General features: G+C 42.4%; 3 protein-coding genes and 1 long non-coding RNA gene across 4 annotated transcripts in view; 2 read left to right on the top strand and 2 right to left on the bottom strand.

The window, feature by feature from the left end:
- LOC143897121 (uncharacterized) overlaps positions 1–24,577 on the top strand; it is a 109,155-nt gene that overhangs the window by 31,275 nt on the left and 53,303 nt on the right. The gene's annotated exons all lie outside the window — the stretch shown is intronic.
- LOC143897163 (uncharacterized) lies at positions 7,034–10,156 on the top strand. The gene is made up of 2 exons (XM_077405550.1): positions 7,034–8,351; positions 8,666–10,156. Exons 1-2 carry the CDS (start codon positions 7,759–7,761, stop codon positions 9,906–9,908), a joined length of 1,836 nt encoding a protein of 611 aa, XP_077261676.1. The 5' UTR covers positions 7,034–7,758; the 3' UTR covers positions 9,909–10,156.
- On the bottom strand, positions 14,189–19,826 carry Ath (ATP-dependent RNA helicase DHX33). The gene is made up of 8 exons (XM_077405442.1): positions 19,481–19,826; positions 18,188–18,512; positions 17,500–17,792; positions 16,981–17,213; positions 16,307–16,657; positions 15,784–15,982; positions 15,281–15,557; positions 14,189–14,708 (listed from the first exon to the last, which is right to left on the bottom strand). The coding sequence occupies exons 1-8, from the start codon at positions 19,702–19,704 to the stop codon at positions 14,532–14,534; spliced, it is 2,079 nt and encodes a 692-aa protein (XP_077261568.1). The 5' UTR covers positions 19,705–19,826; the 3' UTR covers positions 14,189–14,531.
- Positions 20,912–24,363, bottom strand: LOC143897112 (lysosomal dipeptide transporter MFSD1). Its single transcript, XM_077405447.1, has 7 exons — positions 24,222–24,363; positions 23,082–23,358; positions 22,558–22,974; positions 22,065–22,376; positions 21,864–21,976; positions 21,520–21,758; positions 20,912–21,374 (listed from the first exon to the last, which is right to left on the bottom strand). Exons 1-7 carry the CDS (start codon positions 24,361–24,363, stop codon positions 21,330–21,332), a joined length of 1,545 nt encoding a protein of 514 aa, XP_077261573.1. The 3' UTR covers positions 20,912–21,329.

The raw sequence follows: 24,577 nt of genomic DNA, 5'->3' as shown, positions 1-24,577 counted from the left end.
ACACTCGAATAATCGAAGCCGGAAAATTGAGGTTTTCCCGTTTCAAAAGGACCGACTCCGAATCCGGGTCGTACGCCCGGAATAATTCATATTTAATCGTCCTGTCTGCTCGCGATCTTACGGATTTACGAAAACGCTTAATATAAAATTCAAGCTCGCCGCTCGAATTTTACTGCAGCACTTTCGCGGCCCTATATAAAACCAAAAATTTCCACATTCCGATATTTTATCTCGCGTCGAAATCATCGAGAAGCAATATGTGGCGAAATTTCATTTCCTCTGATCAAAACCCCGCTCTGTTTCTCGTTATAACACTTTCCGCGATTCTAAGAGGAGAAAAATTTTGAATTTCACGTCTCTTACACCGGGGTACATATTTGTCGAAAAACTTCGGAAACGCATCGATTGGATTTTTATTCTGATTTCCGCAGTCTCGGGCGGGCGATAAAATAGCGGTACGTCGTGTCCCGCTATTATAATTCACTCGCCGATCGATCGAGGTCCTTCATCCACCAGCGCGGTGCGCGCTATCCGCTCGCGCGCGCCACGCGCGAGTGTGCCACACGCGTGAAGATCGCAAACTCGCGAAAGATTCAAATCGCCGGGGACGAACGTCGAAGCCAAAACGTGCGCAAGAGCGTGCCGGTAAATTGCCTCGTTATCGTCGCCATCGCCATTATTTACGACCCTTAACGAGGGAAACCTCATACTCTCCACGGCCGTCAGACTCGCCTACACGGACGCCAGGCCACTTCCTCTATTCTCCGCCTCTCTTTCGCTTTTTCGCGCCATCTCGTCCGATTTCTCTTTTTCTCTCTTTTTCTCTCTCCCTCTCTCCCTCTCGCCAACGCTTCGCCCATGATTTACCCGTCACCCGATTGAAACATCACTCCGATTAATTAAAACCGAGATGAGAATACATCAATTCAACCAGCTCGTTAAACTGCAGGCCCGCGTTTCCCCTCGCGCCGCGCAAAACCGTCGCTTCGGCCGCAACGGACACGATCGGTTAGACGACAACATTGACAAAGTTTGGAAATGCCCGCAGCCGACACTGACAAAGCCGGGAAATTACCTTTTTTGCGCGAATCCCGCTTATGACACTTGAGATTTTGCGGCATTTGTAAAACGTCCGGACGGTCTTCATTTCAAGAATTAATTCCCGCGAGCTAATAACACAGTACGCCGGGCGATATACGTTTGATTAATGTACATTGAAGGGTTGTGTTTGTTGCGTTAATGAACGCTGGTCCATTCGCGCGCGCCGCGTCTAGCGGCGAATATAATTGAATCAAATCAAGAGACGGAATCGGCCTCCATTCAATTCGCGAATCCGGTACAGCGGACAAATTGCGGTATTAGCGATCACACAGAGACTTATATAAAAAATTCCGACAATGAATAGCGAAATTTACGAAAATTGACGACCCTCTCTTACGTCACGTATATAGGTATTGTAGGCACGTGTGTACCGGTTTCCATGCGCCCATGCAGTAGATTAAAGTAGTTTTGCAGGAAACACGACGTAACAGAGAGGGAGGTCTTCCCCTAAAGAAAAGATAAAGAGGACCGAGATCCTTTCGCAAAACGTAAGTCCAGGCGGCTCGGCGAAATTGAAAAGTGCATGAATTTTCTCGAGGACGAGGGAGTGCAGCGCAGCGCGGGAGGGTAGCACCAGGATACGGCAGAGACATTCGCGCGGTAACCCTGAATTACGGGAGCGCGAGACCGCTTAACCGAGGGGGAAAAATAAAACCGAGGGAGAAACGGAAATGAAATTGGCTACTCCCAGCTCGCCGCGCGCTAAGGAAGCGCCGTTAATTAGCCGGCTGTATTCAGGGAGTCGTAAACCGGCAGGGCAAAGTTAGGTGGAATAAAGTCGCGAGAGAGGAAGGCTCCTCTCTCTTTCTGTTTTTTTTCTCCTTTTTTTCCCACCTTCTTCCTCCTTCTCCTCTGATGCCGACGGCTGGCCCAATTTCCGCGGCGGCGTTCTCGATCGATTTCGCGGTCGTTTCGCGGCGGTCAGATTAATGAATCGAATTTCCAACTCGGCTCCCAGGCTTTTATCCGCGACGGGACAAAGTAAAATCTTAAAATGTGCGGCCTCAGAACGGATCCTCGTTACGACGACGCCTTTTCGCACGGCAACTTTCGTAAAATGCGATTATATACCGCGCAGCGTCGCGCCGCGCCGCGCGCCGGTGCATTCGCCTACGTTAATCCGATATTACGTTAATCCGATACTTGGACGTAAAATATTACGCGCGCGCGATGTTTTCGCGTAAACGCGTGAATGCGCTAATATCGTGCAAAAATAAGAAGACACGCCGTTGTAACGGGCGTCAAGAGCACGAGGTAGGGACAAAAGCCTTTGCTCGCTGCAAATTACGTCGTGCGCGCCTGCCTGCTGCAGCTAATTATTATTAAAACAATTGTTAAAACGTCATCTCCGCGCAGCTCTCCCGTGAATTTTCGAATAAAATTCCAACATTTTAAAGCGCACCACGTCGCGTCTATATAATTATCTATCTATGTGTATGTGTGCGCACGTGTGACGATATATATTCGATACATTCGAGGCGTGACAATATAGCTCAGTCAATAGAGACGAAAAAAGGCGGTTACCTTGCATGAAATCCAGGAGTTTTTAATTTTTGCAGAGTCGTGTAGTTGGGGATCCTAATAATGTCCTAATATTGTCTTTACGCCGCTGTAAATCGAAAACTATTGAACCTTCAGAAAAGTTTTAGAGAATTTCCTCCTCTTTAATATTGAAAATAACTATTTTTGACGTAGAACCAACCGGAGACGAGATATTGCGAAAAAACCGTTTTTTGGCACCATTTTTCCAATATGGCGGCGCGAGCGGCGGGTCGCCAAAGTCGAAAATTCAGGAAATTATTTAGGACCCCCAACTACACGACCCTGCAAAAATTCAAAACTCTTGGATTTCATGCAAGGTAAAAGTACCTATTGACTGGGCTAATAATTTAAAATAATGAACAAGTATAGACAAATATTGTTATTCCCTCGAAGAAAAGAATTTCGTCTTCACCGGAGATTGCCTGTAGGCCGCAACAATTACTTATCGCGCCTCGTAATAAATCGTTAGCAGTTAAGGATTTCAAGCAGCGATTCGCGAGAAGCTGCATCCGCGCGCAATAAAATTCATCTCCGGGACGCGACTGTCGCGCAGCTCGTGGAACGAAGATAGTCGTCATTTCTGGAGTATCTGGGAGTGACAGCTGTTTTAGGATAAAACCCGCGCTGCGCGCGCGCGCGCGCGCGCGAGAGAGAGAGAGAGAGGTACACAATAACGAAACCGTACGTTCGCCGTAACGAATAGCCCCGAGTGCACCGCAATATCGTAACGAGGTTACACCATAAAGAATAATAACCGGAAATATATCTGATGGAAATACGGAAAATTGCGTAGACGGCGGCGTGTATATAAACCGACGGAGACGCTGAAATAGTTAAATAACAAGTTTTGATAAGCTTTTCTACACATAGACGGAACGGACGTTGATACCTCACGCGGTTCATGCAAACGAGTCGACCCCATCGACTAAATTTAATCAGCCAATCTTTTTAAACAAATACCGAAACCATTCGTACTCTATATTTTTAATTATTTATTGTTAAAAAATAAAATATATACTCTACCGCTCTCAACTATGTTTTGTTGTCGCAATTTTAAATTTATTTATAATACAGATTTTAAAATAGTATTCCTTAATATATAAAAAAAATCTACTTGGACTTCTAAGTTAATAATGTCGTGACTACGATCGTGAAGGCAACAAACTTCGTTAATCCCTCATTTAGGTGCGGAAATCGAAATGGGAATCGGCGGTAGCAACTCCAAAAAAATTCAAAAGTGTTTTCAGTCTTTTTTTATTCGACGTTTTTTTTTCGCTCGTCGCTCATATCGTCTACGAAGCTTTCATTAGCGTCCGATTTTGTCAGGATTTTCGAGCGCTGTCAGAAAATGCCGATACGGCGGCGAGGCGCGGCGCGAGAGAGATTTCATTATCAGAGGTATCTTGCGCACTCCAGTTTATCAAATGCCATATACCCTGGAATCCGTTTCGCTTTTAGTGACGGCCCTCAAATATCGCTATGTCAGATTTTCTTCGACAGATACGATCGAAAATCCAATCTCGTTCCCTTACCCATCCCTCTCCTCCTCCTCGATATTTGTAATCCAACGCGTTTCTTTAATCGCGAGCTCCCGGGAACAATGGCATAATGGCAAATTGAGGCAAATGCGATCGACGATACAAAAGTACCGAGCAAGAAAGCAGCTTAGCGCGACTTCGCTGATGTAACATCGTTTTTTACTCCCTTCCTGGATGTTGCTTCTCGGATCTCTGCTTGTCATTTAGTTAAAACTTAAGAGCTGATTTATGTACCTCCTTTGTAACACGGTGAAGACTCTAAAAACTTTAATCTTAATACTCGACTGCCGAAAGTTTCCACGGGCTATACCAACAACACATTTAGGGTCGAAAAACTTTCAGGCGATTTTGCTTTGTTTACTTTTATGCAGAGTATGCAAATAATAATTACGTACTATATGGAGGATAAATATAAAAATTAAATATTTTGCATCCCACAAGCTGTCTTTTTAAATATTCTGAACAACGTGCACGTTCAGAAAAGTTGAACGGATCAGAACCGGATCGATTCTAATACGCGTAATAAGACGGTTAACAAGTCGCCGTATAAAAAACGAAAACTCCTCAATTATCGTTCTCGTGACGCTCATCCCGGTAGCGGGGAAAAAATCGCTCGCTAACTGGGGAGAAAAAAAATGACTCGGTCGTCGCGAAAAGCCGGGTGCCCCAATTATTCCATTCTCGTCTCGTGGAAGTGCGATTGACATTCCAGAACACCACCACCGCCGCCGCCGCCGCCGCCCATATCCGTGCACCACTCCAGCGTGAATCGCCGGTCAGACTTACCCTGGACGAGTGGGTGTCGATGTAACTGTCGAGCGCAAGACAAAGTGGAGTGCTACGGAGGTAGGCAGGCAGTAAACGGGACAGAAAGGACGACGAGGAGAGAAAGAGGGGAGCGGAGAGAGAGGACGACCAAGAAAGAGGAACGGGAAGGTAGACGGCGAAATGGAGAGAAGGCAGCTATCGCTTTCTCGTCGTGTTTCGAGGGGTTAAGGGGATCTAGGCTCTCCCGGGCGGCAGAGAGTGCGGTTACGTGGATCATCCATGCGCTCAGCGCTGCTTTTTTATCCCTCCTCCTTCGCCGGATTTTCTGTTACGTACGTACATACATACAGCGGAAAACTGGGCCGGAGAAAAACAACCGAGCGACGAGGATAAGTGGGAAAAGGCGCGGCGAAAAGGAGCAAAAAGGAGACGCGGGATGAGAAATGTGTAATTTAACCCCTTCGCGCACTCACGGACGAGTTATCGCGCGCGAGGCCCGGCCTCCGCTTTAAATTTATGAAGTTTTATAAATCTCTGCTTTTTTTTATTAGTAAATATACTGCGAGATAATTCTGTTCCTCTTTTTTTTTTGTAGCAAAAGACCTTCTGAATCGTTCTAGTTTCTCTATATGATCGCGTACATGTAGAAACACAATGATAAAATTTCACAACGAGGATGATGAACAAAATAATGGGTTAAATAAGAATATAAGATAACGTGTTGCCTCTGCACTCTTTGAGATTCAAAGACTTTAATTCATTCATTGTTGAGTTGTAAAAGGCGGGGTTCACCTCGGGGTTCACGGTATCATAAATCCTGAAGAAGAGAGAAAAGAAGCGTGGCTGCAAAATTGCTTTCGCTGTTAATTAGCGACAGACGTACGAATGCCCTTATTTCACGGCGAATAAAACAACAAACGGGCAAATAAAACGGTGAACGGCTGGCAGATAAAGATCCGGTAATTCGTTAATTGGTTACTTGGGCAAGTGTAGCTGAAGCAAAGGATTACTCAGCTCCAATTAAAGCACACGCAATGATCCGGTCTTAAAGTATAACCGTAGGCTGCTTTTTATCGTTCGTTTTATTTCTTCCAAACACCAAAGTACAGCCGGAATTATACCTGCATTAAACAAATCCCTACAATGTTCACGAACACATATGTTTGATCTTCTTATATTAATTTCGCAAACTGTGTCGCTGTTATTTTTTATTTATTGACAAAAATGCTTGTTTCATGATGTAAAATGAGAGAAATATTCTCTGTAAATATGAGACAATTATTCTCTGTGGTTTCTATTTTCCTGCTATAGTAATATATTTTCCTTAAAAAAATCGGCAATTATTTATTCTTAATACGACGGACCGTGTTGCCGCGACCGGTCTTCCACAACACGTTTCGTAAATATCTCAGGGGGGCAAAGTTTACGAAGTTCCCAGCTTATTCTCGCTTAAACTCTTTCAATTAAACCGCGATAATTGTCGCCGCGTACACGGCGTAATATCTCTTTTTATCGCTTCTCCCGCCCGAGTGCGTGTTCGCTGACAATACACGTTCTACCGTTCCTATTTCCGCTTTCCCAAGACGATAGGAAGGATATGACGCCTTCAATTTTTTTCGCGAACGCACGTCAGTTCGCATCTCCTCCAGCCAAACGACTTTTGTAAATCGCTCCCGCTGTCAAGTAATCCCAGAATTCCACTCGAAACGAACCACGTAGAGATTATTCGAGAGGAATAATGTTAGGAATGCAACCTACTCCTCGCCGTCATTCTTGTTTCTACCGCGAGGTGATTGGTACCGTTAGCTCCGCAGGTGTAACTACCTGCATCGGCTGCATCGACGGGGAGGGAAGAACAACCAAAAAAACGAAGGAAGACATACGAAAGGGACGAAGGGGAGAGCGAGCGGGGCACGGATTCTACGAGGCGAGTTATGCATTTTACGCACTTTCGGCGCCAGCGTTAATTGTGACGGCGGATATAATGGAGTCCTTATCGTAAAAGTCAGTCAGTCTACCGCTTCGTGTTACCAGGAGAAAATCTTCCTCCATCCTGGATAAACATTCGGGAGCCATTTTTTTCACGAGCGCGATTCAACGAATCCGATTACAGCAATTATTTCCTTCTTTTTTTTATTTTGTTTCATAAATTCGCGCGCGCGCGTTTACTCGTTATACAACCGGCGCGATCATATATCCGAGCGTATTTTTTTTCCCCGATCGCCCTCGCTCGTTATCGCCGATAACTTTGAATATCGCTTCATGGTGCCGTGGCAGGGAAACGCGTCCTCAGTTCGAGATACCAGTGAGCATCAGTGCGATGACAGTTTAATACGAGACACGCACCAGATACTTTTACATTCCTTTTAATCCTGCAAAAGACCGATTCCGCGTTCCCGCTTTCATTTATTCACAGAGCTTTCAACTTTATGTAAGTAATAATCATATTTTTGCAAAATTTTCATAAATGTTTAAACGAATGTAAAAGACCGAATTTTTTTTTTTTAGCAATTTAACATGAATTTGTGCGACGTCGGGTTCAAAGCTAATTTAAACTTTACGAATCGCGGAACGTTAATTCCCGCCTTCCTGTCAGCCCGAATATTTCAATTTTTACTTTTCCCCCCGCGTAAAAGAGAGACGGGAACGATTTTTCCAAATAAATCGCCAACTCTCCAGGCTGCCTCGGAGATATGAGGCGTGCCGATCTTTCCGCTCTGACAGGATTCAACCGATTTATGCGCACGTCCGAAAAGATGATCGTTCGTATCCATTTCTGTCCTCTCCAGGAACACGGTGACGCGAATCGATGTCGCCCACGATTCCGATACTTTCCGCTCTGCTGCTCTCGTTGATATCAGGATCAGCGGAGGGCGGACAGAGGACGGGTTTCGATCAGTCGTGGCGACAAACTCTTCGATATTGGTGGAAAATGTACAAGACATACGACGCGGAGGTGGCTCTCGGTTACTGTTGGGCGGAGTATTTGTACAAGAATCTCCAACCGAACAGCGAATTGCAGACGAATGTATCCGTGCCGTCGCCCGCCGCGACGTGGAATTATTCCGACACGATCGTCGGGACGACGAAAAGCCAGGAAGGTGCATTTCCGCAAAACGTAACGGTCGAAAATGCGGTGACGCCGTTCGGAGAGACGCAGGAAGGACAACATCCACGAGAGCAACGGTTGCAATCTACTACTTCCAAGTCCATAAACGATCCTGACGAACATCGAGTGAAACGAGTCGCTTCGCGATCGAAGATAATTCAAAGGCGAAAGAGATGGACGATGAATAAAATCGGGCGAGTTTCACGAGCTGTATCGAGTAATTATACGGAACGGAATAATGAAATTGATGAAAAGGAAAGAATTGCGTCGACGGTGGATTACGCGAAGAAAAGGTAAAAATATCTCTTTCGTAAATAAAATTCTTGTTAATATTTTTCAGTATTATGTAGCTCATCGCGATAAAGATTTATTTTAAAAGTTTTTTGCAAGCTCCCTTCCCGCACGCAATCCACAAATCATACGTTTCTCTAAATAATTCTGGTAGCGTGAGCGCAAGGAAAACTTACGTTTAATATTTTTCGCCGCTATATGCGCTCCGTCGTATAAATTTCATCTTTCGCCCCCCAGACGTTAAGCCGAAAATGTGATCTTACCACGTTAGTTCGATCCTTTTAGCCGCAAAATGACACACGTGCAAAATTTTTAGACAGCGAACCCTCTCGATCGTGATGGCGGAACTTTGGCGGGAGGTTCTAGGAGAGAACGGTCACGAGTCTTCATCCCGCGGGACCGGTTCGCACGCCGTTAATCCGACGCCTAATTCCAGGTACGATAACAAAGTCGATTCCGGATCGACGGATCTTGGGGAGGAGGATTCGCGTCGTAAAGTTTTACGTCCGTTGACGAGCCATCGTGACTCCATCGCTGAGGACGCTCTCGCGTCGCGTTCATTTTCACTCAAAGTTATCCGTGGAGTTATCCAACGTTTTCCCTTTCGATCGTCCTCGTCGTCGCAAAAAAGAAATTTGAAAGTAGATGATATGCTATCTGATCCCTGGGCGCCGCGGGAAAATCAGGACGAAATCGAAGACGATCCCGCAGGACCCCGAGACCCTTTGAACAACGACGGAAGTTCCTCGACGCCGTCGCGCTCGCAGTTCCGCCGAGTAAACGCGAGCGCCGAGCATCCTCGTATGAGTGTCGTAAAGTTGATGGATTTCGAGGGAAATTCATCGCGCAATCCGACGATAAATTCGAAAACGCCCCGTCGGAAGCCCGAGGAATTATCTCGCGATTCGCTTTTATCGCCTAACGACGGAAGAGCCATTGCCGAGCGATCGTTTCTCGAATCTCCAGGAAGTGGAGGAAAGGCTGTTAAAAGGAACGCGTTCATGCAATTCAAAACGGTCAGCGGAAGCGACACGAAGAAGCGAGACTCTCAGCGACCGAGGGAAGAGGAGAGCTCGAGGGACGGAAGGGACGTTTCGACGGCAATACATCCGTCCTTTTTGTCGGAATTCAGACGATCGCGCCGACAAGCGCTTCACGAAAATCATAGCTTTCCTTCCGATCCGACAATCTCGCGGAAATCGAGACAGGACGACGACCTCGTTCGAACCGCGAGGAGCGTACCTTCGTTATCTAACGATAGACGATTTATCGGAGATTACGAGGGCTCGACAAACCAGTCGGCTCAACACTCAAACCTAATCGCCTTGCGAACTTCTCGAAATCCAAATGAATTATCTCTTGCCGAGAAACCTACTATGCGTACGTTTATTATCGCTGCTTTCAGGACTTTGGCACTGTTCATCGAAGTGGTCCAACTGATCATGGATGCCGTGCAAGCAAATACGGTTCTTCTCTGCACAAAGGAATACATATGGAAGAAATTTATTAAATGGATAGAAGCGGAAGCAGAACACTCTTTGACAGATTTTATATATTAGATGCTGTGTAAAATTAGATAAAAAACTCGAAAAATTTCAAGCTACTCCTTTTCAAATCTTCGAGTACTCGACTCATTGTAAACAATAAAGAGATCTTTTGATGATTCTATAAAGAGAAAAATCCACGATGTTGTAGTGTAATGTTGATGTGAAAAATGTTTATCTCTGCGAAGTAGGACTGTTTTGTCTGACGATTTGCTTATTGAAATATTTTGGCTCATCGCCTATGAAATTTTTATTATTCGTATATTGAGTTAATATAAAGTTTTGTACCGCAATAAAATTTTTCATATTTACATTTTTTGCGTGGGTTAAAACGTTAGCATGGCAATAAACAGTTTTTATCCAAAGTATAAAATTTCCAATAATTTAATTTGCGTATCTCGAATTTTTGTTCATCCTCGCACACACGTATAAATTTGTATATCCTTTATTGATATAAAAGATATACTACGTGTGTGCGAGGATAAATAAAAATTCGAGAAACGCAAATTAAATTATTGGAAATTTTATACTTTGGATAAAAACTGTTTATTGCCATTATTAAAGAGGAGCTCTCGATTAGTTTCAGGGCTAATCCGGGAATACCTCGAAACATTTTTACACGGGCGCTCTTTAATCTACAATGATACATTATTTATCTCGCGTGCGGATTCTGCGATACATCCTGCATTATCCTAATGACACACCTGTGACATCGCGGACGCTAATTACTTTCCGGAATCGTAATTAAGAAGGTCGAGTGATCCCCAGAAACAGATGTCCCCTGTTGACGGAGGCCCATCACGAATGAATTTTTGATGCCACCTGTTGCTATCGTTGTCTTTCTCCGCTCAAAGTCCTCTCTTCTCTTCGTGATCGTGCCGCGGCTAATACAACGAATAATATGTCAGTTATGTTATAACAGCGATGTGATCGACAACGAGGTCAAAGTGCCGCGAATGAGGCTTCCAGGAACAAAAAGCTACATCAAATATGTCCGTCACGACAGTAACGAAAAACGAAAACTAGAAATCTGGATTTATTATTATTATTATTATTATTATACGAATATATTTCTTTCTTGTTTGCAGCGTTAATCAAGGCGAATGTGGTATCGCAATTTTTCAATGGAGCTTTGAAAGTAAACAAAGCTATTAATAGATATAGAGAAACGTAAACTCTTAAATTATTCAGATCTCTTGCGATAGTGTTTTCGCAATAGACAGAGTCGCGCTTGCGGAAAGGTTAAAGTACTGTAAACAGGAACGGGGGTAGATCAATCACGAGGTAACTGCGTGGGCGGTCGTAAAGAAAACTGTGTGAAAAGCGTGGATACGGATATAAAAGGCGCGACAAAATGGGGCCGGTTAATTATGTAGGTGACCGAAATACGCGAGAATCGCGCGCGCGCGTTTTTTCATTCTTTCGCGTTAACGCGCCGGCGGATGTACGGGGATCGGTTGACGGACGGATGCTTGATTAATAAATGAAAGGGAAAAAAACCGTGACTGGGGTGTGTTTCCGCGGATGAGCTGGACTATCCGACTCGTCGCACGTCGCGCTTTGTGACACGCGACGGGTCAGATCATTCATAGAGAAATTCATTATTAAGAGGTCTCTTAAGCATCCTCACAAAGGATCGTCTTTACGTTAAGAAGGAGACTGCTCTGTATTACAAGAACATCAGGCAAAAGAGAGGGGAAAGAGAGAAAACTCGACGCTTTCGAAGCCGTCGACGGAAGCCTATTTTCGTCCGTGCGCTTTCAGCGTGCTTATCCAGTATCTCGCGCGATTCTACGTCGCTCTATTCATAACGAGAGTGCCCTATCAACGGGAGTGAATCCCCGAAGAAAGCGCGATACGGCCGCCGAGTCGGCGCGCTCATTAATATTTAATTCTTAATCACGCCGAGCCGTCCGCGAACCTGCAGTGGCCACCCTCGGCACAAGTGGATATAGGGATCCCTGCTCATAGGGGCCGGGATAACAGAAATAAAAGATTCTCTTCTCTTTCGCGTCCCAGGGGGTTTCTGACGCAGCTTGACTTGCAAGAAAAAAAAATTCATAACGCCTTTTATATTAATCGCGCGAGAATATCGAAATTACGTAATGTGTTCGATGTCAAGAAGCTTGTAATTACTACTAATTACGCTTGTCCGCGTAAACGTGAATTTAATTCGAGGATTATATTCGTCTCATAGCGACTACTCGATACAGTTACCTCCGCCCTCGTGAACTTTCAAATCTTCGCGCAGCGGATCATCCTTGTAACGCCAGCAGAAATTATGGATAATTACTTTCATATTGAGAAATCCATAATGGCGTTTTCAGAAACGAAATTAAATATATACGTGGGTTACGGACGGATGAAACGCTCGCAAAGTGTTCTCCAAACTCTCAAGCATTCCAGATTAAAGCCCTCACTTTATTTGTACCCCGGGGGGGCGTACCTACGTACCACCGCCGCATTCGTGTTACCCAAGTCCGAATTATGAGCATACCAGTGTCGAAACACGGACTCCTCCTCTCCTGTAATCGAATAAATTTTAGCTCGTTTCCCCCGCCTGCGGAAAGGAGACCGTTGAAGAGCATGGGATATTGAAGATCACCATTACGCAGTAGGGGTTCTGGGACGTTGGAAAGCGCGATAAGGGCTGTGAAATCTCGAGTCGACGAGAAGTCCGTTAGTATCATCATCATCATCTTGGGCGACATCGCCGAATACCTACGATTTTCCCGTGAAAGTAAGGAAAAAAGGGAGAGAGAGAAGAGAGAAAAGAGAAGAGAAGAGAAGAGAGAGAGAGAGAGAGAGAGAGAGAGAGAGAGAGAGAGAGAGAGAGAGAAACAGCTATTTACGCGTCGTTGCAAGCGGGAAGGATGAGAGACCGAGAAAAGAGATACAATTCGATCCTACCTCGACAAGCGAATATTCTCCACGTCATATAACTAACTCCGTGACGATTTAATCCTATATCGGATCTCCTCTGTATCGGGGATACAGTAACATATCCAGCCGCCGCTAAATCGATCAACCTGAGGATAGCTCCGAGTGGCTGTATACAGAACTATAAATAATACATTCGGAGGACTTGGACACGGGTCACATACGTCAGATGAAAATGACTATTATCTGAAAAGAGATAATCAGGGTCCCGCAACGTTTTAGAAACTTCTCAGGCGCGCGTTACTTCCCGTACAAATGATGGATATTTAATATGTTAAATTGTACAACTGTAAAACGACTATTTTGGAAATTTCTTGTTTCCCACATGTGTGCGCACGTAACACTTTCCACACGAATAATGGATATATAATATTAAACGGCAATTGATTGCTTTACTCGTGTGTGTTACAATTAAAACAAAATATAACAATAAAGCCCACGTACCTATCTTCAGGAAACTTGTCAAATTGTAATATTTAATTTGTGCCTGGTATTTACGAAAACATTAGAATGATTTTCATGCATTTACATTTCATAACGCAAAAACAATTTAACATTTGTAATAAGTAAGACTCATTCTGCTAACATTGCCGGGATACGCAATAAAATAACGACGTAGTTGGAAGTTGTGGAATGTATGAGCATTAAAATTTTAGTTTGACGGAAAATCCGTGGCTGCGAGACGTCGAGCCGCACTTTCTTCGTCCTCGACTCGCTCGAGGCGATTAGCCCGAGCAAATTCAATACTCTCTCACGCTCAGGCCATAATTATCCGATATGCAGAACAGAGCGCGTTAAGTGCCGGGTAAGAGAGAGTGCGCAGCTATGAGCGTAACATGCCCTCGTAACATCCGCGGCCAAATTTACTTGCTATTTTGCCGCGCGAAACTTCATTTCGTGGTTAAATCGTTTCGTGGTACTTACTATCAACGAGCATTAACCGCGCGGGCTCTGGTTAGGTCCCCTGAAATCTCCAGATGAAGATACTCCGCCGCGGATTTCTTCCGTGGCGACCCCGTAGACCGTAAAATTGACCAAACTTGCCAGCCAAGTCGCCGATAAATGTTTAACTAAACTCGTTCGGCTAGCTCCTGCTTTGCGAGAACAAACTGTTGTATACAAATAAAAAGTTAAAAAGTAAAAAGGATGAAGAAGCAAGGGTGAAGTAAGGGTAAACATTGAGTACGGATTAATCAAATGTCTAATATAAATTGTAAGGAATATTGAATATTGTTACTCAAGGAGTATTTGTCCTGCATTGAATTGGAAAAATGGAGCTGGTATATATATTTGAGTGAGGATATGCGTGAAGGCGCATGTAGAGGGAGTCGCGATCCAATATGCAAAACGCAATGTACTCGATGATTAAAATTTATATTAACTAAATTTAATAACAGCTTAAAGTGTACAAGTAGTAGAAAAAATGGTTCCTCTTGATCATATATCTACAACAAAATTGTACCCATATGAAAGAGGGCCAAGTGGCGCAATTGATACCGCTGAATAAGTGTACGGGTAAAGGACACGACACATTAGGTCTTTTTTACAATTATACCGTTTCTCTATTACTTATCGATTTCATTATTCGAAAAAAAAAATCATTGCGTCTTCTCCGTTACTCAGCGGCCCCTCAATTGTTCCACCTCACGTCAACAAAAATAAGCTCTGTATAAATACGTCGTAGGATAAAAAATTGCGTCAGTCGCGTTTCCCAGGGCCGATGTTCTTCTGCGTCAACCACGCCGGATCGATGGTAGACAGACCGCGAAGGTAACATCTTCCGGTGGCTACGACCTCCGTGAATAGCAGTAACGGCGGCTTCGTACCGTGCAACGTCGAGGAAGGGTGTATGGTTACCGGCTGTTTCGAGTATACCTATGCCGTACGTGTAATACGATTACTTGAGATTCTCTTCGCTTGTTTGCTGATATAGGAAACTCAAGCAAGGCAGAGATACAGACAACAAAAGGGAATATCAAGATAAGAATGATGTGAAATTATTTGTGATGCATTCCGCGCATATCTCTCCATGACTGTGCCTCTCAAATCCTTATTATTCACAAACAACACAAGATAAATAAATAAATATTGTAAACAAAATGAAAGAGAAAAAAATAATCAATCGTTTTAATCTGCTGATTAAAGTTCGCTAAAAAATGGCATAAAGAGAAATAATTAAAGTATAAAAGTTTCAAGACATCAAGTGTGATTAAAAATACTTGTTTATAAAACTAACATATTGTATTTCGTTAAAAATAATAGTTTAGTCTTAATCAACGAAAATTCCACAATTTATGTAGATCAATGTTTGAAAGATTTTTTAATTACATTTTTACGTACTGTTTCATAATAAAGTTAGCTGGCAAAAAAAAGAATATTTTATTTAATACTAGGAAATTGACAGTAAGAAGAATATAATAATATAGCGAGAGAGTACATTTACTTACCGTGACATACGTCTGGTCCCTCTGCAGCTCGGCGAGGTTCTCGTATAATCCCTCGAGGAAAGCTTTTCTGAGTTGCTTCGTATTCGTTCCGCAGCTCGCCCTCTCCAAATTCGCACGTTCCGCCAACGCCGCAAGCTGTTGCCTCACTTCCGACCCATACTCCAGATTTCGGTGGTGCAAGAAGTTATCGTGGCACCACGCCTTCTTCTGCGTAACGTTTTGGTATGCCCGGAACACATTCAATAACGTTACGTGATCCCCCTCAGGCGAAGCAAATCTGAAACCACCCCGATGAGAGTTACCCAGGTAGCTAATAATAACTTACTTAGCCAGTCGCGAACCGTGATGAAAAATGCACTCTATCGTGGATACAGTGCTCTCCGTAATAAAAATGTTCGTAGAGAAATCTGTACGAAGATAAAATTATCTTGATCTCTTTCTACTCATCCTTATACTCAGTGTGTACTTTGAGACGATAAATAGATTGCAAGCAAGAGCCGTACCGTGAGCGTGCATTGTAAGCCTGTTCTCTCTTCGTGGGTGGGTCCATGAAAATCGATTCGCCCGATAATAAAGCGATAACCGTCAGTGCTTCCTCCAGACACCTGTGTTCCACCGACGCGAGGATCACTTTGGTAAATCGAGGGTCTAACGGGAATAGTGACATCGTTCGGCCGAGCGTAGTCAGCTGCGGTGGAGATCCTTTTAAGAGGGATCAAATAAGAATTTATTGTCTTGAAATTCTCCCGTTACTCGCGCGTGATATTATGAAATAAAGACAGTAAACAGCCGTAATTATTTTCTTTCATCGCGTCTGAATCTCAATATGAAAAAATCCATCACTATCTGTTTAAGTACTAAATAAGGGAAACTTTTATTTTAAAAATTGCATAAACAAAAATTAATAAGAAAAATAAGCATAATTTAACGAGCACTGTTATATCTAAGTGGAATTCTAATTTTTTTTAAACGAACATATTGAAGAAAAAGTTTTCATTTGTAAATAAACAGATTAGCGTTCGTTACCTTTAACTGCGCCCAGCTTTTCTAAACAGCTCACAGCCACGTCTACACCCTCTTTGGGTGGTTTGTCCATGAAGTCGAAGGTGGTGATGTCAACGCCGATAGCGAGTAGTTGCAGAGCGACTCCCGCGAGAGAGCACCTTTGAATTTCTGGTATCGGCATGTCCTTCATCTTCTCGAATTCCTCTCGTGTGTAAACTCTATAACATTTGCCCGGTGCTTCGCGAGCGGCCCTACCCGCCCTTTGCCAAGCCTGTGCCTGTGAGACTTTCTCGACCCTTAATACGTCCAACCCCGTCGTTGGATGATGTGTCCTTGCTTTGACGACACCGGTATCGATCACGTGACGAATTCCTATGTTTAACGTCGTTATTAATTTCCAGATCAGATTTTAAACGATTGTGAATTCGAAAACAGCGAGCGCTATGTAATTAATGCTGAAATAAGCGCAACGTTGAAAATAACATAATTAATAATATCATTTATTATCGCGTTGATGGAAAAAAACTCCATAAAAAGATTTTAAAAATAAACTTCCTTTACATGTTGTCTTACCTTTATAATTATCTGATGTAAAAAAAACCTTAGCGCTAATAAAAATATTTATTTAGCCCTTTCTATTTTTTATTTAGAAAATTAAGTAACGGAAAAGAGATAGAGTAAAGGTGTATACGCACCGCCAATCGTGACGGACGTCTCGGCGACGTTTGTCGATAGTATTAATTTCCGCATTCCCGGTGCCGAAGGTTTGAAGGCCTCTAACTGTTGGTGAGTGGGCAGTGTCGCGTATAAGGGAAAGACTTTCAGAGGCGGATATTCTTCTTCATCTAGTTGTTTAGCTATATTTCGGGCGGCCACTGCAGCCGCCTCTATTTCTTCTTGGCCGGTCAAAAAGATGAGAATATCCTCACTAGAAAATAAAAAATTAAACGATTACTAGAACATAATTGAAACGTATGACTATGACAGAACGACCGATTCATGGGTCGATAGGTTTCGGGTTTGACGACCTTCGTCTCATGTGTATCTCGGTTTATAAGATATTGATTTGAGGTCTTTGAAGGAATATGTGATGAAATTGCAATCCATTTCAAAAACAATAAATTCTTTAACATACTGGAACATAATTTATTCCTATATATACGTCGTGGAACACGCAGTTTATATTCCGTTTTAGAATTTCGTGCTGTTCTTACTTTGGGGGAGTCTCGCGGTGAATTTGAAACGCCGTAGCTAGTGCGGCGAACGCATAATCCTGTTGCGAGGACACCGCGTGAAAAATCCTCAAGGGATGCTGACGGCCCTCCAAGTACAGTGCTGGTGCCTGGAAATACTCCTTGAATTTAGTGGGGTCCATCGTGGCTGACATAATCAAAAGTTTCAAGGGCGGCAGATTCTTCAACTTTCGCAAATTCTGCGCTCGTCTCGTCACCCCGAACAGAATGTCGGTCTGCACGGATCGCTCGTGAGCTTCGTCGAGTATCACCACCTGTTGTAAAGTTAATAAAACTCATGCAATAATCGGGTAGGCAGTCAGATAAGTATAGCAAAGGGGAATGTTTAGAGAGATTCTTTAGCTTTCAGGAAGATTACTGCCGGTTTTAAATATAATAATAATTTAACGGAAAAGCCTTTTACTTTTTGTTAAAATGTTGAAGCATCTAATTTACAAGAACTTAATTTAATTTAAAATAGACTGATTCCAGAACATATTTTGCATAAAAAATTAATAAATAATATTGTAATAATATCTTTCGTTACGATGCAAGTTTATCATTTAAAATTAATTTCATTTTTTATTATTAATTTCAAACATAATTCTGCTCCTCCAATGACTGCGTCGTTTAATACAACAATTGTAATAATAATATGACGATAGTATACCGAGTAATCCGACAGGATCTCGTCGGTCATCGCTTCTCGCACCATCATGCCATCCGTCAGATATTTGATCCTTGTCTGCGACGAAGTGCAATCCTCGAAACGGACGCAGTAGCCCACCAATTTTCCTGGTTTCGCCCCTTGTTCCTGGGCGACCCGGCGCGCTACGCTGACCGCCGCTATCTTACGCGGTTGCGTGATGCCGATGCAGCCGGACGACCCGGCGATTCCGGCGTGGAGCAACAGTTGTGGGATCTGCGTGGTTTTACCGCTGCCGGTCTCGCCTATTACGATTAGAGTACTGTGTCGGCGTATCTCGTCTAACAGCCTGAAAATTCACGAGCAAAAAGTTTATATATACACACTATAAAGAATATATATAATATATAAAGAGTACAATATAAATAAAGAATATGTATATATATATATATATATATATATATATATATATATATAAAGAATAGGTAATATTAAATAAGTAATTGCCGCGACTTGATGAAATACCCATTATTTTTAACGATGATCTTTTAGGACCAAAATGTTTATTCTACATTTTCTACAATATGCATATATACGCTAGGCAATTATTATGAATTTTATTTAGCTATTATATACAATAATAAATTATATTATTTGTTCTACTTGTATAATATAATATTTGTGTAATACAATATATAAAGCATAATATCTATTTATGTTCGTGTAATGTAATATATGTATATAATATTGTTTTGATATAATATATGTAAAATAGATAAATAATATATCTATTTTACTCTTGCATAACAACATATTTAATAAATTTTATATTTATTAAAAATTAAGTTCAAAATTTTTACTATGTATCACTTATATATATGTAATGTATATACATATGTATATGTGAGTACGTCAGTATGGGAGTACAATGTAGGTATTATAGCTTCTTCTAATAAAAATAAAAAAAATATATTTTTTATATACATACATAATTACTTAACACGTATACAGTTTGATTATTAAACGATATTGTTATAAAATAGAAAAAAATAATCTAAAAATATGTAATTTAAATAAACAAAATAATCATCAGTATTTTCTACCTTAACGACCGCGAGTAAGTGCGGTTGTGACGAAAATTATCCCCGTTAGCTAATTTGCAATCAGCAGCGAGTCTGCATTTTGAAACATCCTGTATATGTACCGTGCACCGCGTGCACGACGCCGAACGTCGCGGACGTCACCCCCCTTTTTCCCCATTAGTCGCGCATAATCGCGTAAAAGATTATACATCGCTCAATCACTCAAGAAACTTACCGTTTACGGAGGATATAAACGGGCAATGATTTTCTCCGCCAGCCGATGTTCGTTCGATCGCTGTTCGTCGCGTTCTCGACTCTGCTGTCCTCGCTCGTTTTCTGCACCTTGGCGGAATTTTCGCGGAACACGACGGTGCTGGGCCGCTTCATGGACAACTTGGACGACTTCCCCATCGCGTTGTACTTGGGAATCTTGGGATCCGCGTCGTCGTGGACCCTCATCTCGTCGCGGACCGCACGGAGCGTGCCGATACGTACGTGCGCGTATACGCGTACGTGCCACTTGCGGGCACAGCACACTCAGCACGGCCGAGCACGTGGTGCGCGCTACAGCGCTACAGCTGCATACAGCTGTTACGTTCCGTGCTACGTGCTAGCTGGTCCGCACTCCGCACGCCCTCTCGGCGACCGGCGTGTGTGCGGCGTGCGGCGTGCGGCGTGCGCCGCCCGTTCCGGAGTCGGTGGTCGGTGCACCGGTTATTACGCGAAATACCGAGTTTTTGGAAGTTCTTTGCGTACCGGACGTGGACATGGGTGCGTGCGACGCGGACAAAGAACACTTGGCGTTACGTATTTCCGGAGAAGCGAGAAGGTGCCACGGATCCCTATGTATGAAAGCTAATATTCCATATAACTGATATTAACGGAGTAGTAGTAAATATTACAATATGTTAGTGTAAAAAACGATAAACTTTTAATTGATTCGATATAAAAATACATATATTTTACGCAATATTTTTTTGCAAAAAATAATTAAATCGGAAAATAGGTATGTGATTCGTAAAATTACAAATTCCTAATTTTCAGAGAATCTCGGATTTTTTAATTTATAAAATTTTGCGATTATCTTCATCTTTGTTGACCAAATTTGTACGAGTATTATTTAATCAAAATCATATGAAGCTTATATATTTGAAATCAAACAAAAAACGTGCCTACAAATTTCTCATTCAGTTATAAATTCACATTTTTTTTTGAAATTCCAAAGAATGTAAATATACTTAATCAATAATTCTGTTTATATTTTTTTCATTGTGATCAATGCACTGGCGATTGACCCAACGCGTTTGGTAATATTTCAAATATTTTTTATCATGAAAAATAGGAGTATAAAAGTTATAAGAAATGCAGATCTCTGCGCGCACACGAATTATTTGCCTCTTTGACTAATGATACCTTTAATGATTTAATGCCAACGTCGGCGTTGCACACCGGTTTTTTATCGTATCGCGTGTCGTGCAACGGTAATGTATTCATATCCCGACGTTGTCGAAATTAACTGGTCACGAGAGAGAGAGTCTTATCGCCAGAGAACTTGAACAATGTCGCATATATTAATTGCAACGTACAAAATAAAAAGTAACGGATGGCTCTTTTAATACAATTCATTATTTCACCGAAATGATTTTGACGAAAAAGGACAATGATCAAAGATCGAACATTTATTATAATATTACATCAATATATACATATATATATATGTATATATATATATTACACGTCAAATATCTTATGAACAAGTAACTTCGCAACGCTTATTTTTTAAATTAGAGGTAGAGAGAATGATTCCACCATTGATAAAAGATCTATAATTGTGCCATCGTCATGAATTGTCAAAAGTTTCGTATATATCACGTGTAACGTGTAATCGGCATCGATCGAGACTATCAAAGAAACAGCTACAATACGCTTGTTAAAACGTAATCTCTAATCGAACATTAACTGCGTTACGAAATTATCACAGATCAAGCTGTGTGTAATAGGAAGACATAATGAGCCAACATTTCGACGAGACTTTTTAAGTATTTTTACACACCTATTCGTATCATGAATTTGGAACTAAATTATCATCGTAAAGGTCGATGAATTGGCGTAATCGCATGTGGTGGTACCTAGAATTTAAAAACGCGCGTTATTAAAGAGTTAGAATTACACTTTTGGATTTTTTATCACTTACATTCTGGTTTTTACTCATCCGTTTATCGCCTAATGTTACAGAAAAAATAAAAATGTGTAACTTCGATAGAAACGACTTACCATCGCACCAATGCGAGACAAGTAACGATTTCGTATACTGATGTCAGATTGTGGCTGCATAAGGCTATCCGCCGAGAAATCCGATGTGCATTCCGACGATAATAATTTTTCTCGCTCCAAATTTTCAGGCGTGCATTGAACTGCCTCGTATCGTTCTCTTTGTCCTGGCGTCATGTTGAGATAACCGCCACTTGTTGCCATGTCCGACACCCAGATTGCACCGGCGGTTATCAGTGAAACTATTGCACAAATCATGAAATATGTTATTTGCGATGAAATTTCTCGCATTTCCATCTTACGGTGGAAATCATATCTTGAGTTTCCAAGTTCGCGAAAATACTCACTCCAAAGCCAACCGAGGAAGAACATCTCTAGCATTAAATATCCTCCTTTGTCGACAATTATACCAGCCACAATTGCGACTACAGCGAGACCTAAGTTTTGTACAGACTGCGCTCTAAAAAGATATTAATTTTATTTATAAAATTTTTAGTATTATCTTCAGTATTATTTGCTCTGAGATTGCCAATGAATAAATTACTTACATTCCATAAGCAGTTCCAAGTTGATGCTCTGGCGTCACAAGTGCAATCAAAGGCCACAAGCTACTAGCGAGCATAGAATATGCCAGTCCCATGAGAACCATACACACGTAAGGGTTCAAATAGGTAAAAGCGAGCAACCCATGAGCAACGATAGTCACGCAGATACTAATGAACACCCACGATACATTTTTACCCGTTCTATCCACCGTGTAACCTAACAGAGGCGAAGCTATCGCCGATATCGAATAAACGAGAGAATTTACTGTATTTGCTGCGGATGGATCAAATTCATATTTCCGCTCGAAAAATACTCTGAAACAAAATTAACGAAACTCTTATTTTTATGTGTAATTGTTGTGCATGAAAAAAGTTGAATGAGAAAATTAACTTCTAGGATGAATTTTAATGCAATATCATTATTTCATGCACTTTGACGGATGCGATTTGAAAAAGTTGTATCGTGCAATAAGATTTTATGCTGTCGAGCACTTACTTTCCCAAAGCGATGAAAGGGAATATCGCGACGTAATAAGCAATGCAAATGAGCGCGACCAACCAAAAGATTGGCTTGAAATCTTTGACGTCCCTTAAACTAACGACCTGCGGTTCTTGTCCCTCGCCTCGTCGGAGCAATCTCTCGGCCCGTTTATCCATGAAGCCCAATACACAGGCGCATATCATCGACATCACACAGGTGATGGCTGCGAGAAAGAGAACTACTCCGATACACTTTGGGCCCTTGTAATATTGAGCCACGTAGTTGTATACCGGCTCCATTACTAAGAAGTTCACGGTCGATCCTACTCGGGCGAAGCTCAACTGCAGCCCGAACACCATGTTTAACTCTTTCCCTTTGAACCAAAGGACCGCATAACTGTTCTGCGCAACTGCCAACGACTCTGCGCCGATTCTGCGGAAAAGGAACAATGGTTAGATTGACGATTTTACAGAAAGACATATATGATAGTTCTAAAACATTCTGCATTCGATGGAACAACACCGTAGGCGTAAACATACCCGAAGACAAATCGACCAAGCATCATCAGCCAAAAAGCATCGATCGTAGCGCCACTTGCAAAAATGATCTGGCCGATCAACGTGAGTCCCATGTATATCACCGTACCCAGCCGAATTCCAAAGACGCTGTCCAACAGGAATCCGCCGATGAAGCAGAGAATGACATTCGGCCAGGAATAAATGGAATACAGCAAGACAAATGTGCTAGTTGACATGTGCAAGTCAGTTTTGAAATTATCCTGCAGCGCGCCCGGATTGTCGAAGCAAAAATACGAGCCTGAAATAAAAGGGCATATACATTGAAATTCCTGGCTGGAGTTGCAGTGAGACAAATTTTTCTGAAAGGCTTGACTCTCCTTTCTTCAATCAGAACAGTTAGATAACGCAGAATATTATTTGTGTTAAGAGCTTTACAGTCTGATAAACGAAGATACCCTATCGTGCGTACGTAGCTCGATCTGCTCGATTGTGTCATAGGTTCTAACATCGTTTATACAACGTATGGCCAATATTAAAAAAAAAACCTTGTGATAAACTCGTACAAAGAGGGCGTTCGTGATATGCCTTATCTTTCAGCCAATGTCAAATTTTTTCCTTGCGATTAATAACAGGAAGACACAAGATAGAGAATCTACTTAAGCAATTTCCAACTCAACTAATTGTTCTTTCTTTATCGTGTCTCTATATGCATGCAATTTTGGCTATTGAGTCACAACCATTTCTCATAAACGTAGACGAATAGATAGATGCGTTTTGTAAATGTGGATAGATTTTCATCAGATATTCTAATATTGAGTAAGTTCTCCTGCATAGTGCCAAATATCAAATTATCACACTTGGTATTGAAAAGTATTAAACGTTATTAGTATCGAAACAAATAAAAGTTTCAGAATCGGATGACTTTGGACTAAAATACATTTCTATGTGTGAATAGAAGTCGCGGAAATGAGGCGCGTGACAATGAGTCTGGCGAGAGGCAACGATTACGGATCTCATTCTTCGCGACCCGTTCTTTTGACAGTGACACCATTCTGGGCGCAACGCTGTGGTAGGTAAACAACGGAGCGACGCTGTTCGTATATCGCGACGCGTAAACAAACAGCATCGCGTCCCGCGAAATTAAATACGTCAGCTCCGTACCGAATCCGAGCAGACACATGAGCGCCAGCCCTAGAAATCGGTAGGGCGCCTTTTTCGGACTGCAGCATCCTTGAAGGGCCGCCTCGTCCTCGGATCGGTCCAGACTGTCGCCGGCCGAGTTCTCCACCAGGCCTCCCTCCATGTCGTCGTCGTTATCGTTATCGCGACGTCTCTGTCGTTATTGTTTCAAGATTCCGCTTGATTCGCGCTTTGTTTGCCCTCGGACAGCACACAGCCACTCCGCCCGCCGCAGGTGTAATCGAGCCCAGACAATGATCAATTTGCGTTAACGCCTCTCTCTTTCTCTCCCTTCCGCTCCACCTTCACGTCATCACGCGCGCGAACAAAAGGGATCG

Source organism: Temnothorax americanus, unplaced genomic scaffold (assembly GCF_048541705.1).
Source record: "Temnothorax americanus isolate GAGA-0224 unplaced genomic scaffold, ASM4854170v1 Scaffold2, whole genome shotgun sequence".
Classification (NCBI taxonomy): domain Eukaryota; kingdom Metazoa; phylum Arthropoda; class Insecta; order Hymenoptera; family Formicidae; genus Temnothorax; species Temnothorax americanus.
The sequence above is the reverse complement of the archived record's forward strand: the minus strand, read 5'-3'. Positions and strand labels throughout refer to the sequence as shown.

Coding starts and splice junctions, on each gene's coding strand:
- LOC143897163 (XM_077405550.1), top strand. CDS start 7,759: ATGTCGCCCACGATTCCGATACTTTCCGCTCTGCTGCTCTCGTTGATA. Junction 8,352..8,665: donor GTGGATTACGCGAAGAAAAG/GTAAAAATATCT, acceptor CAAAATTTTTAG/ACAGCGAACCCTCTCGATCG.
- Ath (XM_077405442.1), bottom strand. CDS start 19,704: ATGAGGGTCCACGACGACGCGGATCCCAAGATTCCCAAGTACAACGCG. Junction 18,513..19,480: donor GTTTATATCCTCCGTAAACG/GTAAGTTTCTTG, acceptor GTGAATTTTCAG/GCTGTTAGACGAGATACGCC. Junction 14,709..15,280: donor GGGACCAGACGTATGTCACG/GTAAGTAAATGT, acceptor CGTACGGCATAG/GTATACTCGAAACAGCCGGT.
- LOC143897112 (XM_077405447.1), bottom strand. CDS start 24,363: ATGGAGGGAGGCCTGGTGGAGAACTCGGCCGGCGACAGTCTGGACCGA. Junction 22,975..23,081: donor CTTGGTCGATTTGTCTTCGG/GTATGTTTACGC, acceptor CCTTTTCCGCAG/AATCGGCGCAGAGTCGTTGG. Junction 22,377..22,557: donor CCTTTCATCGCTTTGGGAAA/GTAAGTGCTCGA, acceptor ATTTTGTTTCAG/AGTATTTTTCGAGCGGAAAT.